Below are 19,212 nucleotides of genomic sequence, written 5' to 3'. Positions count from 1 at the left end.
GTAGTGTGAGGAGGAGTCAAAACAGAGCCCAATTTTGTTGGGATTAGGAAACAAAGATAAGAGTTTAGGAAGGCCAAGGTGACGGTTAGAATTGTAGGTCAGAGTACTGGAGAGAAGGGAGCTTTGGGGGAGAGTGGCGAATATATGTTAAAGAGTACTCTCAAGCACATGTGCATTCTGGAGAGCTGCGGAGGGTTCTTCTTGAGTCTTTGGCTCAGTTCTGATCTGTAGATGCATGGCAGGACCTACTCAAAGTCAGGGAAAAAACTACTGGAAAGCAGTAAGAAAACAGTTTCTGGAGCTCACACAAAACTGGGAATAGTTTGTGTCTCCATTATCTAGAGTGTAAATACCTTGTAATACATAGGGCATTGGAAAGAGTCTTCAGAGGACTCCAAGTTATCCCAAGTAATTTAACTGTGCACCAGAACAAAGTCCAACACTGTGTAGAGGAATACAACACAATTCAGAACCCAACAATGTAAAATTCCTAGTGTTGGTCATCCAATTCAAAATTAAAATGCTTACCTCACCTTGAATAAAGGATAGAGCATCTAGACAGAAGATCAGTAAGGAAATAGAGGACTTGAACAACACTATAAGCTAATTAGACCTAACAGATACATACAAAGGGTTGAGCAACAGCAACATACAAATTCTTACTAAGAGCACGTAAAGCATTCTCCAGGAATAGGCCATATGTTAGGCCACAAAACAAGTCTCAATACATTTTGAAAGATTGAAATCATAGAGTATCTTCTCTGTTCACAGTGGAATGAAGCTAGAAATCAGTGACAGAAAGAGTACCAAAAACCTCAAAAATATGTGGAACTTAAACAGTACACTCTTAAATAACCAAGAGGTCAAAGAAGAAATCATAGGGGAAATTAGAAAATAATGAAAGACAAATGAAAATGAAAACACAATATATGATAACTTATGGGATGCAGTGAAAGCAGTGCTCAGAGGGAAATTTATAGCATTAAACACCTACATTTAAAAAGAATGATCTCAAACAAATAACCTAACTTTTCACCTTAAGAAAACTAGAAAAAGAGCAAAATTAAACCCAAAGCTAGCCAAAGAAAGAAAATGATAAGATTAAAGTGGAGATAAACAAAATAGAGAATGGCAAACAATATAGGGAATCAGCAAAACTAAAAGTTGGTTCTTTGAAAGATCAACTAAATTGACAAATCTTTAGCTAGACTGACAAAAAGAGCAAAGACAAATATAACTAAAATCAGAAATGAAGGTAGTGACATTACCATGACCTTAAAGAAATTAAAAAGATTTTAAGAGAGTACTGTGAACAACAAGTTGGATAACCTACATGAAATGGACAAATTTCTAGAAACACAGATTACCAAAACTGACTTAAGAAGAAATAGAAAATATCAGTAGCCCTATAAGAAGTAAACAGATTGAATCAGTAATAATAATAAAAAAAATTCCGGGATTTCCCTAGTGGCACAGTGGTTAAGAATCCGCCTGCCAATGCAGGGGACACGGATTCGATCCCTGGTCTGGGAAGATCCCACATGTGGCAGAGCAACTAAGCCCATATGCCACAACTACTGAGCCTGTGCTTTAGAGCCCACAAGCCACAACTACTGAACCCACAAGCCACAACTATTGAAGCCTGTGCACCTAGAGCCTGTGCTCTGCAACAAGAGAAGCCACTGCAATGATACGCCCACACACGCCTCAACAAAGAGTAGCCCCCACTCACCGCAACTTAGAGAAAGCCCGTGTGCAGCAACAAAGACCAATTGCAGCCATAAATAAACAAACAAATTTATTAAAAAAAAAAATCCCTCCCAAACAAGGAAAAGTCCAGGACCAGATGGCTTCACTGATGAATTCTACCAAACATTTAAAGAAGAATTAGCACCAAACTCTTCCAAAACATAGGAGAGGAGGCAATACTTCCTAATTCATTCTATGAGGCCAGTATTACTCTGATCCAAAGCCAAACAAAGACATTATGAAAAAAAAAAACTACAGATCAATATTCCTTATGAATATAGATGCAAAAACTCTCAACAAAATACTAACAAACTGAATCCAACGATATATATAAAGGATTATACACCATGACCAAGTGGGATTTATTCCAGGAATGCAAGAGTGGTTCAGCATAGGAAAATCAATCACTGTAATCCACTGCAGTGATAGAACAATGGAAGGAAACCCCCACATGATCACCTTTCTATATCAGTTGATACAGAAAGCATTTGACAAAATCCAACACCTGTTCATAATAGAAACACTCAAAAACTAGGAATAGAAGGGCACTTCTTCAGCATGATAAAAGGCATTTATGAATAACTCACAGCTAACATCCAGTTCGATGGTGAAAGACTTAAAAACTTTCTCCTTATGTTCAGGGACAAGGCAAGGATGCCTATCCTTACCACTGCTATTCAACATTGTACTGGAAGTTATAGCCAGACCAGTTAGACAAGAAAAAGGAATAAAAGACATCCAGATTGGGAAGGAAGAAGTAAAACTATTTTTATTTGTAGCTGACATGTTACCATGTATTGATAGGTAGAAAATCCCAAAGAATCTACAAAAAACCAAATAGAGCTAACAGATGAATTCAGAAAAGTTGTAAGTACAAGATCACACAAAATACAATTGTGTTTCTGTATACCAGCAGTATAGAATCCAGAAAGGAAATTAAGAAAACAGTTCCATTCATACCAGCATCTAAAAGCATACAGGAATTCAAAGACCTGTATTCTGAAAACTATATAACACTGTTGAAAGATATTAAAGAAGACCTAAATAAATGGAAAGATATTTTGTGTTTATGGATTTGAAGACTTAACATTAAGATGGCAATACTATGCAAAAATTCCAGTGACCTTTTTTGCAGAACTTGAAAAGCTGATCTTCAACTTCTTATGGAATTTCAGTGGGCCTAAATAGCCAAAACAGTCTTGAAAGAGAACACAGTTGGAGGGTTCATACCACCCCCATTTCAAATCATACTGTAAAACTACAGTAATCGAAACAGTGCAGCCCAAATGGATAGATGACTGCGTAAACAAATTGTGGTACATACACACCATAGAATATTATTTAGCTGTACGAAGAGATGATGTACTGATACATAGTACAATGTGGTGAAGCTCAAAAACATTTTGCTAAGTGAAAGAAGTCAGACACCAGGGTCACATATTGTCGGGTTCCATTTATATGAAATATCTAGAATAAGTAAATCTATAGAGACAGAGCACAGGTTGGTTGTTGTCAGGTCCTGGGGGTAAGGAGAAAATGGGAGTAACTGCCTAATGGGTACCAAGTTTATTTTGGTGTGATAAAATGTTTTGGAATTAGGTAGAGGTGGTTGCACAACATTGTGACTGTACTAAATGCTACTGATGTCTTCACTTTGAAATGGTTAATTTGATGTTATGTCATTTCCTTTCAATTAGAAAATTAAAATGCTTGCAAAGAAGCATGAAAATATGACCCATAACTAGGGTAAAAAAAAATCAATCAATAGAAATAGACCCAGAAATGACAATGATGATTAATTTAGCAGACAAAGCTGTCAAAAGAGTTGCTACTAATATGCTGCCAATGTTCAGGAAGGGAGAAGAAAATAGGAAAATGAAGAGAATAGAAATAAAAGATTCAAAAATATGCTTAAATGGAAATTCTAGAAATGAAAAATGCAGTATCTGAAAGAAAAAAATACTTGATAAAGTTAATAGCAGATAAGACACTGTAGAAGAAAAGATAAGTGAGCTTGAATACATAGGAATAACAACTCTCCAAAATGAAGCACAGAGTGAAAAGACTGAAAAAAATGGACAGAGCATCTATGAGCTGTTGGATAATATATAGTCTAAGATAAATTAATTAGATTCTCAGGAGAAGGGAGGGGGAACAGGAACATATTAGAACAAATAATGATTGAATATTTTCTGTGTTTAGTGAACTAAAAAAAAAAACCCCAAAAACAAAATCTATAAACTTCATAGATCTGTAAAGCTCAATGAATCTGATTTGAAAGAAACATTTAAAAACCCACACTAAGGCACATCATAATCAAATAGCTGAAAATCGGTGATAGTGAAAGGAAATCTTAAAAGCAGTCGGAGTAAAAAAAGACATGAACAGAGAAATAGAGACAAGAATGACAGAGTTTTTGTTGGACACTGCAAGCTAGAAAAGAGTAGAGTGACATTTTAAAAAGACTATAAAATACTTGTCAACTTTGGATTCTGTTCCCACTGAAAATGCTTTCTGAAAAGAAGTAACTTGTCACATACAAAGGAACTTATTTACAAAACAGAACTAGACTCACAGACGTAGAAAACAAATTTATGGTTAGCAAAGGGGAAAGGCAGGGGAGGGATATATTAGGAGTTTGGGATTAACAGATACACACTACTATATATAAAATAAACAACAAGGACCCGCTGTATAGCACAAGGAACTATATTCTATATCTTGTAATAACCTATAATGGAAAAGAATCTGAAAAAATAACTAAATCACTTTGCTGCGCACCTGAAACTAACACAACATTGTAAATCAACTATATTTCCATAAAAAAAAAATTTCAGAGGAAGCAAAAAAGAAGTGACTTTTTTTGTTTTATTTTTAAATTGTGGTAAAATATATATAACCTAACATTTACCATTTTAACCATCTTTAAAAAAATTAATTTGTTTGTTTTGGCTGCGTTGGGTCTTCGTTGCTTCATGCAGGCTTTCTCTCTATTTGCGGCGAGCGGGGGCTACTCTTCATTGTGGTGTGTGGGCTTCTCATTGCGGTGGCTTCTCTTGTTGCAGAGCATGGGCTCTTGGCACACAGGCTTCAGTAGTTGTGGCATGCGGGCTCTAGAGCTCAGGCTCAGTAGTTGTGGCGCATGGGCTTAGTTGCTCCGCGGCATGTGAGATCTTCCCAGACCAGGGCTGGAACACGTGTCCTCTGCGTTGGCAGGCAGATTCCCAAGCACTGCTCTACCAGAGAAGTCCCCCCATTTTAACCATTTTTAAGTGTATGGTGGCACTAAGTAGCTGAACAGTGTTGTATAACCATCACCGTCACCAACACCCATCTGCAGAACTTCTTGATATTCCCAAACTGAAACTCTGTACCCATTAAAACACTGATTCCCCATTCTCCATACCACCAGCCCCTGTCAACCACCATTCTACTTTCTGTCTTTATGAGTTTGACTACTCTCGATATCTCGTATAAGTGGAATCGTACAAGTCCTTTTGTGACTGGTTTATTTTACTTAGCATAATGTCTTTGAAGTTCATTCATGTTTTAGCATGTGTCACATCCTTTTTAAGGCTGAATGATATTCCATTTTATATATATACACCACATTTTGTTTATTCACTCATCCACTGGTAGACATTTGGGGTGCTTCCACCTTTTGGCTGTTGTGAATAATGCTGCAGTGAACATGGGAGTGCATATATCTGTTCAAGTCCTTGCTTTCTGTTATTCTGGGTCTATTTTTCCAGGAGTGAAATTGCTGGATCCTGTGGTAATTCTATATTTAATTACTGTTTTCCATAGTGGCTACACGATTTCACATTCCCATTAATAATGAACAAAGATTCCAAGTTCCCCACATCCTCACTAATAACTTATTTTTTTCCTCCCTCCCTTCCTTTCTTTTTTTGGTAATGGCCATCTTAATAGGTATGAAGTGGTATCTTATGGTTTTCATTTGCATTTCTTTGATACTAGTGATTTTAATATCTTTTCATATGCTTGTTGGCTGTTTGTATATCATTATTGGAGAAATGTCTATGCAAATTCCTTACTCAGCACTCCCCCACTACAAGAAAAATTATAAAGAATGTCCTTCAGGCAGCAGGAAAATGAAAAAGATGAAAAAAAGCAGAAATGGTAATTACTTGGGTAAATGTATGGTTTTTTTAATTAGTTTAATCTTTGTAAAAGGTAATTTATTGTTTAAAGCAAAAATTTAAGGTATTGTGTGGCTTTTACATAAAAGTACAATGCACAATAACAGTAGCTTGAAGGTTGAGGGAGAAAGGGAAGGATGTTATTAAAGATTCTGATGCTCTTGATTAGGTGGTATAATATAAAGGTAGACTTTGATAAGTTAAAGGTATATATAATAAACTCTAAAGCAGCCAGTAGAAGAGCAAAACAGAAAGTTATAACTAATAAGCCAAAAAAAGTAGATAGAATTGAATATACAAAATAATTCAGCAGAAATCATGAAAAGATCAAGGGAACAAAGACCAGATGGGAAAAATATAAAATAAATAGCAGGATGATAGGCTCAAACCTAATGATATGTATAATCACATTAAATGTAGTCTAGTGTTGCTTCAGCAGCACTTATATTAAAATTGGAATGATACAGAGAAGATGTACAAATATGACACATAAATTTGGTAGCGTTTGATATTTTTAAAAAAGTAAATAGTCTAAATGTCCCAATTTAAAGGCTAAAATTGGATTAAAAAGCAAGACCCAACCATATATTTGCCTGTAAGGAATAGTAACTATAAAGACAAATAGGTTAAAAATAAAATAATGAAAAAGGCATAACATGCTAACTTAGCTGAAAGAAACTTGGAGTTTCTTTTTTTTTTTTTTTTCAGTATGCGGGGCTCTCACTGTTGTGGCCTCTCCCGTTGTGGAGCACAGGCTCCAGACACGCAGGCTCAGCAACCATGGCCCACGGCCTAGCCGTTCTGCAGCATGTGGGATCTTCCCGGACCAGGGCATGAACCCATGTCCCCTGCATCAGCAGGCGGACTCTCAACCACTGCACCACCAGGGAAGCCCTGGAGTTTCTTTAATAAAACTTATTAATATCAAAGTAGATTTGAGAGCAAGGAATATTTATTACCTGGTAAAGATAAGATCATTTCATAACAAAGGGATCAGTTAATTAAGAGGATATACCAATGCTAAATATTTATGTACCTAAGCTCAAAACAAATGAAGCAAAAACTAATAGAAATTCAAGGAAACATTCACAATTATAGTCAGAGATTTCAGTAACCCCTCTCAATAATTGATACAACAAATGGACAGAAAAATTACAAATATATAGTTAACTTGAGTAACTGTCAACTTGACCTGGCTGCATTTACAGTCCACTTTACTCAGGAAGAACAGAATACACATTTGTTCACAAGTTCACACAGAACATTTACCAAGATAGACTATATTCTGGGCCATAAAACAAGTCTCAGTAAATTCAAAAGGATTCAACTCATACAAAGAATCTTCTCAGATCACAGTGCAGTTAAATTAGAAATCATTAATAGAAAGATCCTTGGAAAATCCCCAGTATTTGGAAATTAAATAGCATGCTTATAAGTAATTCATGATTAAAAGAAGAGATCAAAAGGGAAATTATAAAGTATTTTAAATTGGGTAAGAACAGAAACACAATGTATTAGAAGATACTGCTAAAACAGTACTTAGTGGGAAATCTGTAGCTCTATCTATACTAGAAAGGAAGAAAGGTCTCAAATAAATGACTTTAATTTCCACCTTAATAATGTAGAAAATAACAGATCCCAAAGGAAGCAGAAGAACATAAGAGATAATCTGAATAACCCTATATGTATTAAAGATACTGAAATTTGTACTTAAAAAAATGTTCTCACAAAGAAAACTCCAGGTTCAGATAGTTTCACTGGTGAATTGTACTAAATACTATAGGAAGAGATAATATTGATTCTACACAAACTTTTCAAAAATATTTGAAGTGGAGGGAATGTTTTCCAAAGATTTTGATGTCAGCATTACTGGGGTACCAGAACCAGACAAAGACATTCCAAGGAAACTACAGAACAATACTACTCACAAACATAGATGTAAAAAATCTAAACAGAATTTTAGCAAATCAAATTCAACAAAATATTAAAAGGATATTATGTCACGACCACGTGGGGTTTATCCCAGGAATGTAAGGTTGGTTTAACATTCAAAAAAATCAAATATATATAATTCCCCACATTAACAAAGTAAACAGTAAAAAGCACACAGTCATTTCAATAGATGCAGAAAAATCATTTGATAATACAGTAACCATTCCTGGTTTAAAAAAAAGCCTTCAGTAAACCAGGAATAGAAATGAACTTCCTCAGTATGAAAATTGGCATCCATGACAAACTTTGTTTGCTGATATTGTACTTAATGGTGGAAAGATTGAACACTTTTTTTCTAAAATTAGAAACAAGTTAGAGATGTCTACTTTCACCAGACCTATTCAGCATTGTCCTGGAGGTTGTAGCTAGTGCAGTAGAGCAAGAAAAGGAAATAAATGGTATTCACATTGCAAAGAAAGGAATAAAACTGTCCTAATTCACAGATTATCTGATTTTCTATGTAGAAGATTTGATAGACTTCTACTAGACCTCATGAATAAGTATAGTAAGATTGAAGGATACAAGATCAATATGCAAAAATTGGTTGTATTTCTATACCTTAGCAAGGAACAATCTGAAAAAAACCCATTTACAACAGTATCAAAAATATGAACTACATATATGGATAAATACAACAAAGTAAGTTAAAAGAGTATGTTCAGTAATGTAAAATACTGCTGAAATGAAAGGATACCGAACTAAATTGAGAGATCCATTTGATCCTCATTATTCATGTATTCTGTATTTGTGAATTGGTCTATTCGCTAAAATTTATATGTAACCCCAAAATAATACGTACAACGCTTTTGTGATCATTTGCTGACACCTGCAGAGTGGTGAAAAATTTGAGTTGCCCTTTGTGCGCAATCTGAACTGAGGCTGAATAAGGTGACACTCTGCTTTCTTATTTCAGTTCTCCTGCTATAAGCAAGCATCCTTTTCTCGGTTTATTTAGTGCCACATTTTTGTGCTTTTTGTTGGTGATTTGGCTGTTTAAAATGGCCCCCAAGCATAGTGCTGAAGTGCTTTGTAGTGTCCCTAAGCACAGCAAGGCTGTGATATGCCTTAGGGGTAAGATGTATATATTTAGATAAATTTCATTTAGGCAGGAGTTACTGTTAGTTGTGAGTTCAATATTAGTGATTCAACAGTATATATTAAGTAAGAGATTTTAGCCAGAAACACACATAAAGCAGGGTTATTTATTAATTGACTAACAAAAATGTTATGACCAGGGGCTTACAGGAACCTAACCTTTTATTTCTTCAGAAGCAGTGATTCAATATTTGATAGTTTACTGTTTGCGGGAACATTAAAAAACGTAGCTATCATTGAGATATCATCATCTCAGTAATGAGAATTGACTACATGTCATGTACACAGGTTGGAAGGCTCAACTTTGTTAAAATTTCACCACATTAATCTGTAAATTCAGGGGAATTCTACGCTAATCCTTGAAGGCATTTTTGCCTAAAATAATTTCACATGGAATTGCAAGAACTTAGAATATCTAAAACGACTTTGAAAAAGAACAGTATTGGGGAGCTAACACTACCTAACTTCAAGAATTTTTTTTTTTTTTTTTTTTTTTTTTTTTTTTTTTGCGGTATGCGGGCCTCTCACTGTTGTGGCCTCTCCCATTGCGGAGCACAGGCTCCGGACGCGCAGGCCTAGTGGCCATGGCTCACGGGCTTAGTTGCTCCACGGCATGTGGGATCTTCCCGGACCAGGGCACGAACCCGTGTCTCCTGCATCGGCAGGCGGATTCTCAACCACTGCGCCACCAGGGAAGCCCAAGAATTTTTATAAAGGTGTGGTAAAAATGGCATTTGCATAAAAATGGACAGACAGATCAATGAAACAGAATAGGTAGTCCAGAAATAAACATACTTACATATAGATAACTGATTTTTGACAAAACCACAAAAGCAATACAGTGGGAAAAATACAGCCTTTTCCACTAATAGTGCTTGAACATTGGATATCAATATACAAAAAATGAAATTTAATCCATACTTTGCACCATGTAGAAAAATTAATTCAAAATGGTTCAGAGACCTAACTTTGCAACTTAAAGCTTCTAGAAGAAAACACAGGAGAGAATCTTTGAGACCTCAGGTAGGTAATGATTTCTTAGATACAACACCAAAAGCACAGTCTATAACTGAACAAATTGATACATTAGACATTATTAAAATTAAAGTCTGCTCTTTGAAAGACTGGTAAGAGAATGAAAAGAGATGCCACATACTGGGAAAAATTTTTTGCCAAGCATATTCCTGATTAATGACTTGTATTTAGAATATACAAAGAACTCTTCAGATAAAACAATAAGAAAAAGAAATGACCTAATTAAAAATATTGAGATAGACACTGTACTTCATATATATATGTAAATAACATATAAACAAATGAAAAGATGCTCAGCATTATTAGTTTTGAGGGAAATGCTAATTAAAACCACAATGAGATACCATTACACACCTATTAGAATGGCTAGAGTTAAGGAGACTGACCATTACACACCTATTAGAATGGCTAGAGTTAAGGAGACTGACCGTACCAAATGTTGGTAAGGCCATACTATGTTTTAGCAGTGTTTAAATCCCAAGGTGGCTTCACTTGGAAAAGTCAGAGATTGTAGGCATGACACCATGGTCTGCTTTGAATCAGGTCCTTGGGCATCTTCTTTCTGTCAGAACCTTGCTACATACTTTAGAAAGGACAACAGTAATTAAGAGTCTAAGACTTAACGCTGTAATCTGTTTCCAACATTTGGTATGGCTTTGTAGAATAATTTTTTAGGTATAAAAGTTATGCACATTCAAAAAAAGTAAAAACGAAAAGGTAAAACAATGCAGTACTTCAAAGCAGAAAGTGAACACCTCCCTGCTGCTAGTCCCGCTTCTTTAATACATGCACATGTTTGATTTAAAGAAAATAAAAATAAGATTAGACAATGAGCTGTTACAGCTTTTTTCATTCAACATTTTGTAATGTTTTCCCATGTCACTACATCATTCTTTTTTCAAAGCTGCATAGTCCATTGTAGCTTAGGTAGCCAGTCAATTATTGATGGATAAATATTTAGGTTGTTTATAGCTCTTGCAGTTACAGTCTTGCTATGTAGGTTGTCATTGTGTATCTTATGCGAGTCTTCCTGCCATATGAATTACCTAGACGTACAATTTCTGTTTTAAAGATAAATGCAATTGAAAAACTTCAATCGATATTCCCAGATTGCCCACCAAAAATTTTGTACTTATTTATGTTTGTATCAATAGAATTTGCACCCATTTTCACACATCCTTGTCAATACTTATGTGATTTTTTTTTCATTTTATCAGTCTAATGGGATAAATTATATCTCATTGGAATTCAAATTTTTATTTCTCAACACTAGCTTTTTGAACAGATGTGTTTACTCAGTATATTTTATGAATTGATTGTGCATTTTTTTCTTTTGGATTTTTTTAAAAAATTGATCTATGTCATCTTCATATTTTATGGATTTTATTTTTATCCTCTTCAGTTTTTCTTCACATGTTACAAATATTTCTTCCCTAGTTTGTTGACTGTTTTTTAGTGTCATTCATGGTGTGTTCTGCTCTATAGAGTTTTACATTTTTTGTGTTGTTAAATCTGTCAGTTATGTCTTTTAGATTTCGTATTTAGAAAAGCCTTCTATGTTACAGGACTATGACAAATATTTAGTCAAGTTTTCTTGTGCTTTTGTCATATTTTTATATTCTGCATTTTAATACTTTTGGAATTTATTTTTGTATCTATGTGAGATAGGACAGACAATTATAATAGAGCAGTTTGATCCTTAGGTGGTGATTTAGCTTGGACCACCTTAGGTTATGGTCTAATTTGAAGTTATAAGGTTTGTTTTAGTTACAGCTATGGACAGACAGTTATATTCCTGGTAGAAGGCAAGAACCTGTGGAAGGTAAATTCCTTGCTTTTTGACTCTGTTTTCTTTCTTTTTATTTTACTTGGGAATTAGGAAGAGTCCCTTCCAATAGCAGGGAATAGGGAAAGGGGAGCCAGCAAAGAGACATAGAAACTGTGTCCAAGTCATTTTCTGGGACCAGGGATGGAAACGGATTCTTCTGTGGAGAGACTTGCCTTGGCAGGTGAGGTAGACTATGATTTACTAGCAACAGCTCTGGCCGTGATTTAACTCCCTTAAAAATATTGCTACTCTAAGTTCTGGCTTAGGAAACTTGGTATTTTGGTGGATTCTGGTCACACAGTTTTTTCTGCTATATCCTATTCTGCATTTATAGTTTGCTAATGATCTACTTGCATTTGCCAGAATGTGATGTGTTTATTGTGCTTTCTCCTGCATGTGTGCTCTGGAAAAGCCTGGACTGTCTTTCTCTCTTCCTTTCTTGCTAACTTGGTGAATGCCTACTTTCCTTAACTAATCTAATCAGCACCTCTTGAAACCTACCTTTTAACACCCTGTTCACCTAAGGAGTCCCTTCTAACAGCCTTATTACAGAACTTTTCATGTTGTAGTTTAGTGTATTTGTTTCTTGTATGTGTCTGTTTTTCTACCAGACTCTGAGCTCCTTTGGAACAGGGATTTTACCTGTTAATTGAAAACTGTGAACTGTATTATCTTGGTATATTTTGAAGATTCAAGTCCCACAGAGTCCAGGACATTTTATAAAGATATAAAAACAATATCTCAAAAGAGTTATGTCTCTGTTTTGCTGAGTGTGCAGATCCTGTTATTATGAATAGCCTATTTTACCAATGTTACTTATCAAAGTTATGGAGAGTTACATGTAAACAGATTTTATATCAATAAAGGTAGAATATTCCCTAACAAAAATATGAGAATTTTAAATGTAATTTATATTACACTTGGGGATTTTTCAGTGGAAACAAACTTAGTATGTTATAGTAAGTCAGTGGAAAAAATAATAAATACATGCTTTTTCTAGAATATTAAAGTACATTTGTATGAATAAAATCAACTTATCCTAACGAACATTTTAACTCAGAATATTTTAGCTTAGGAAGCCATGAAAAAAGTTTATAAAATCATATCACTATGCATATTTGATGATAGTGTGCTTTAACAGATTACTTATAAGCAAAATAATAATGCATTCTTATCGTATCTTACATCATTTCATTCAACCAATACCATAATCCACTAATATAAAAACAGCTATTATTTCTGTTTTACTGTCCAGGAAAGTGAGATTTAAGTACTTTCTCAAGGTTACATAGATATCAGTCAGTGGCAGAGATATCCAAATCAGGCTCTTAAATAGATGGCATTTGTTCTCTCAAAAGGAAAGTTTTAGAATTGTGAAATTCATTATCATTAATTTTATTTACTTCTAAGTGGGTATCTACTATTCCAGCCACCAGATTGACTTGAAGTCTGTTTCAAAATAGCTTCATTGAGCACATTCTTAAGTCTCTTGAAAATGTGTACTTACGCAACAGTGTACATATTTCTCACTTTTTGTACTTGTTGACTTTTCTAAAAAGTAATATATAAATTAAGTTGATAGATCCCAATTTTTATAGACCAATTTGTTTTATAATTTTGTAGATAGTTTGTCAAAATTTTGGTTTAATTTTGATATTACTGCTCTACCATTGATCTCTGTCAAGTAGTTAATAAGATTTCAGATTGGATTGAGGAACAACTATGGAAAATAAAATTTTAATCATTTTGTAAAATAAAACATATGAACTAGAACTAATTATTTTTAAATTTACCAACTTTAAATGTTTGGGTTTTAGTTATAAAGTTTTATCAAAGTGAGATCTTACATGTATTTTGCACACCTTTCACACCAAAACTTAAATCACACATTAAATCCATTGTGGGATTTCATTAATGGATTCCATGAGTTCATTATTGGATTCATGTTATTTTTATGAAGCAGTAAGTTAGAATTAATGGACTATAAGTTTCATACCATGTTATTAGCACTTTCCTTTAAAGAATTTAGATCAGATTTTCTTACGAAGTTTACAGAGCTGTAAACTTATCATTTTAATCACATTTAAACATATTTAAATCCTAGGCTATTAATTTTTATACTGTAAAATTGTCACATTATTCTTGCTATGCTCCTAATATTTTTTCCATCACAATAGATGAATATGCAGCATTACTAAGCTATGAAAATTGTTATAGTAGCAGTATAAATGGTATTTTAGTGTTACGCAAAATTGACTCATTTTTACCAGCTTTCAGTATTTTCTCATTTTTATTCTTCTTTCGCTTTTTGATCTCAGGTAGCTGTGTTGCTACTGTACTTGAGTATTTAATGCCATGGTATGCAAGGACCAAAATTGATTATAGTACCAGGTCACCTTGTATTTTATGTAGTGACTGACTTTCTGGTACAGTTTATAAAATGTTTATTTGAATGATATACAATGGAATAAGTAAAATGCAGATTTCTTCAACCTCTCCTGACTAATATTCTTTGCCTTTTTTGTGCTGTTCCAAAAAGTAATAATTACTAGGTTTATTTATTTATTTTTGGTTTGTAAGCCACTTAGAATGGTTTAATTGTAGAATTAGCTGTCAGCTGTGTTGGTCGTACAGCTGATTGCTTAGATTTTTTTTTTTAAACTTATGCCTTATTAGGTATTTGTGTAGTATTGTTATAAAATAATTTCTTAATCATAATGATTGTGATCAAATTATTGTACCAAATTATTAGTCCTGTAGAGGGTATTAAAAAGTTAATTAAAAGTATTAAAAAGACTACTATGTTCTACATTAAACCTTGCCATAGAAAGTTTATAGATGAAGTTCCTAAAATCAGCCATTTCCATTTATTTAATGTATTTCCTATATATTGTGACTACAGTTTAATTGAGCAGGAAGTAATCCATTTGCATGTTTTATGCTTGGGTTTTAAAGTGTTTTTTAATATTGATTAATGGGAGATGAAAGAAAAACTAAAAAGCAGTTAAATATGTCTGTAAATGAGATGAAGGAAAACTATAGGATAAAATACTGTAGTGTTAGGAAAATAATTCTGAAGCTGTAATAATAATTGTGGTAGAATTTAAAGTACCATGCATTTAAAAATCTTAACCTTATAACAATCTGTGAGTTAGTTAAGTAGGATAGATTATTACCCTTATTTTATAGATAAAGAATAGTAGGCTTAGTAAATTTAAGTAAAAATTAGTAAGACATTTCAGGTTAGGGAAGGATTTCTTGAGGCAGAAAAGGCCCAGACCATAAAAGATTGATATTATGCATAAAATAATCAATAGAAAGAAGGACAGAAGCAGTTCCCAGAAGAGGAAATCCAAATAATCAAAAACAAAGTTTTGTCAAACATCAGATTGTCAGAGATAAAAATATCTGACTATACTGCATGTTTTCAAAGTTGAAGGGAAATAGTAATTCTCATGCTGCCAGGGGAAGGTAATTTGGTACAGTCCTTCTGAGTGCTGTTTGCTAGCATGTTTTAATTTGTAAGAGTGAAGAATTGGAAACAACCTAAATGTCTGTTCTCGGTAGGGAGAAGATTTAAAAATTTATGATAAAATATTGTGATGGAAATTATACAGCAGTTAAAAGTAATACACTGGATCTATGTAAGTTAACTCTCCAAAACATAATGAAGAGTGAAGAAAATTGTGAAAATGATATGTTTATTATATTACTATTTATGTGAACTCTAAAACTACATATATCAATACTGTGTATTTTTTCATGGATATGCATGTATTCACGTAAATGTATTTTAGAATATCCTGGAGGGATATATTTTAAATTCACACAGCTGTAGTTTCTGGAAAAGATAAAGGGAACTTAACTGGAATGTAATACTGTTTTTTCTTTTTTTTTTTTTAAGTAAGACAAAGCAAACATAGAAAGTGTTAATTTCAGTTCTGGGTGATAAGGGCATGGTTATTTGTTAAATTATTCTTTCTACTTCTTTTCAAAGTTTCATTAAAAAAACAAAAAGAAAAGTTACTAAAAAACTGTAGCTGGGAGAGCTAGTAATTAAACTTAGGACTTGATTCCCAAGTCTAGAGCTTTTTCAATTAATATGTTGCTTCAGAATGAGAAGGAAAAAAAGAAAGATCAAATGATGAAAAAGCAGATAAAATTTAGTTTTATAGCAATAAGAATAATGTGTTTATGCTAAAATTTCATGAGAGGAAAGGAAAGTTACAGGATCAATAAAAAATTATTATAATCTTATATTGTTTTAAATCTTTAAGCATGCTGTTATCATATATATGTATAGAGAGCAATTTAGGTACTTAGGAAAAAAAGTTACTTTAATTTATTGTTTAAAATGTGATACATATTTCTGTTGCATGTAATGGAAGACTTTAGGTGATTTGAAATTTTTGTATACAATTCATGAAAATAATCCAAATATACAATCTGATTTCAATCAAAAAAATTCAAAACTAGTTTTTCTTCCATTTTGTAAAGTCATTCTTCACAAAAACTTTACAGCCTTTTTATTTACAGCTTCTCTCCAAGATAAAATGGCAAACCCCAAAGAGAAAACTCCAATGTGTCTGGTAAATGAGTTAGCCCGTTTCAATAGAGTCCAACCCCAGTATAAACTTCTGAAAGAAAGAGGGCCCGCTCATTCGAAGGTAAGGTTTTGAAGAGAGGTGGTGAGACATGCTTATCAAAGTCTATCCGATTTATCATCTCAGGTTTTAATTGTGCTTTTTTCAGGGGAGGGGGTAGTGGATGGCGTAAAGGCTCTTAGTTCTCTATTTAAAATATTTTGCAGTCTGTAACTAAACAATTTTATAGCTCATTACGGTTAACAGAGCTCTTTCAGAGACAGTACTTCATAAAAACCTTAATGAAACCACATGAGATACGGATTTTTGATTTCCTTTTAAGAAACTCGGGCACGGAAAAGTTAAGTAACTTGCTTTGTAGTTTATGAGCGCCAGTGCCAGCGCTTGAACATGTATTCTGTGGCTCCCAAGTACTGTGCTTTTTCCATTATATGGTAACTGCCAACAGAAAAACGGATACAGAGTAAAATATAACAGCAGTTACTTAGTGAGATGTCTTTTCCAATATGATTTTTAATCCTGAGATTCACCATTTATAAAATTTGTATATACCAGTTTTGTTGTTATCTATGTATTCAGTTATAATATTCTTTTAAATGGAAAATTGATTTTGTATTTTTATATAGCCTCATACATATATGTCTTTACGTATACATGTTGCAAAGAAATCTATGACTGATGCATTTATGTTTGAGCCCTACTAATCTGTTTTTAAAAACTCAGTTGTGCACAAATTTCCTTGGCACATTTTTAATCTTGGATGTCGGAGATTATGATGATGATTATAAATTTTTGTATACAGTGTGGAAGCAGTTGATTCTCTAAAAGTTGGTTAATCTTCATAAAGCACAGGATTATTTGTTTTCTAGCATCTCCTTCAAAGTAAGGAAAATAAGATGAAACTGAAATCCATCAATTTTATTCCGTATTAGAGGCTTTTATGAAGGATTTCTGGGCAGCACTTTAATTTGTTCATAATATTTTTTGTTCAGAGAAAAAGGTAGTGGCCTTGGTCTACCTGTCTAGTCTTATATCCTGATCCTCTTCCATTCCCGTTAATCATATCTATTTCTTACTCATTCTTTCTGCCCTTAATCATGTTGAACTGTTTTCATTTCTTATAACGTCTCATGTTTTTTCACATCTGTCAGGTTTGAACACACATCTCACATCTTTCAAACCTTTGTGAAACTTCTCTGCTCCTTCTGCTGGGCCTCCAGCGGGTTCCGACTTTCTTAGTTATAGTTGTTATTGTGCTGTGGTACCATGATATTTGTTGGTCATTATTATTGTATGAGACTGAGCTTATTTAGGGTAAGAAATATTTTATTCTTCTACAGTTCATGGTTCCTCTAGTATGCGTCCTCCATGCTTCTCATGGCCAATTCCAGGTATTCTTCCTTGAGATAGACCCCCAGGTTTTAATTTCATGTTAATAGACTAACCCCCAGTGTAACATCACAGTAGTCATTTGCTGACCTCTGGGTGATTCCATCACATTTCTCACGGCTCACTTTCACTCTCTACAGTACTCATCCTGTTTTAATGTTTGATGATATCATTGTCTAAATGATATCATGCTGACATTTCAGTTTCTTGCATGTCTCCAATTATGTTGTCTTCCACTCTGCTTCAGCCACCCACTCCTGTGATCACAGTCTTGATTTTTTTCATTACCAATAACTGCAAGACCCTCTGTAACTATAATCTCAAGCATTCAGTCGCCTCTGACACCTACTTCATCCCTTTAGTAGTCCTTCCACTCCACAAATCCGTTGATTCCACCCCCTTTTTACTGTTTCTTACTTCCCTCAGTCCTCACATGTTTCTCTATCTAGCTTAAATTCCATATGCTTTGTATGTACCCTCAACTCTCTTCCCCCCTTGGTTAGTACATGGTTAGCAAAATCCCAACCCAAATGCCAACTCTGCCTTCCCTCTGAGTTATGGACGAACAACCTGTAGAGGCCAACCCCTCTATTTCTGTGCTAAATCCCAGCCCTTCTCACCTATTCAAGGTCATTCCTCCAGCCTTCTCTCCCTTCCCCTCCCTTAACTTTCTTCTGTGTCATTAAATTCCCCTTCTAATGGACCAGGTTTGTTGTGGTCCACATTCTTTTTTCTAGACAGTCCCAGATTCCCTTGGGTTTTAAGGAGATCTAGAGATCCCTTGGCCAACCTACACCTACTGCTCTGGTCGTAGACCGCACCATTTAGCCTGTTGCTCATTTTTAAAGAGTGAGTACTAGAATAATTAGCATATTCTTGAATGAAAGATAGTATTTATGAGTCTAAGTAATATTAATTAATAATAATTGTTAATATTAATTGGCTAGGTCTGGATCCTTTTTGTGGAAAGCAAAGTCCTTTGCATTTATGCATGTCTACCAGTGGTTTTAAGGGAGATATAAACTGTATTTTAATGAAATAAATGATCATCTCTGGCTTGAAAGATTTAAACCTAGGCCCAACTCATTAATTTTCTTGGGACATTAACCAGTTATATGGCAATTTCCATATATATGCATATATATTTTATACACACACACACACACACACACACACACACACTTATAGTAGTGGTTTTCAGCCTTGGCTATTCATTGGAATCACCAAGGGAGCTTTAAAAAATACTTATGCCTGAGTCTCACTCCCAGAAATTCTAATTTAATTGGTCTTGGATGAGGCCTAGACATCAGGATTTTTTTAAAGCTCTCAAATGACCCAGATGTGCATCCAGAGTTGA

The 19,212-nt window shown here is 34.1% G+C and overlaps 1 protein-coding gene and 1 pseudogene across 44 annotated transcripts in view; both read left to right on the top strand.

Moving 5' to 3' along the window:
• STAU2 (staufen double-stranded RNA binding protein 2) overlaps positions 1-19,212 on the top strand; it is a 287,834-nt gene that overhangs the window by 13,990 nt on the left and 254,632 nt on the right. For 9 of the 44 annotated variants that reach the window (XM_067017242.1, XM_067017234.1, XM_067017235.1 and 6 more), the window contains 2 exons: positions 11,914-12,043; positions 16,399-16,529. The exons of 10 other annotated variants lie outside the window; for them this stretch is intronic. In XM_067017242.1, the coding sequence (XP_066873343.1) occupies positions 12,004-12,043; positions 16,399-16,529 (171 nt within the window). In that variant the 5' untranslated portion in view covers positions 11,914-12,003. Of the gene's footprint in view, positions 1-11,913; positions 12,044-15,429; positions 15,507-16,383; positions 16,530-19,212 lie in introns of all 44 variants that reach the window. 25 more of the 44 variants (XR_010837442.1, XR_010837440.1, XR_010837439.1 and 22 more) reach the window with 5 other exon arrangements.
• LOC131744297 (U6 spliceosomal RNA) lies at positions 6,337-6,428 on the top strand (annotated as a pseudogene).

This window comes from Kogia breviceps, chromosome 17, assembly GCF_026419965.1.
Source record: "Kogia breviceps isolate mKogBre1 chromosome 17, mKogBre1 haplotype 1, whole genome shotgun sequence".
NCBI lineage: Eukaryota > Metazoa > Chordata > Mammalia > Artiodactyla > Physeteridae > Kogia > Kogia breviceps.
The sequence above is the reverse complement of the archived record's forward strand: the minus strand, read 5'-3'. Positions and strand labels throughout refer to the sequence as shown.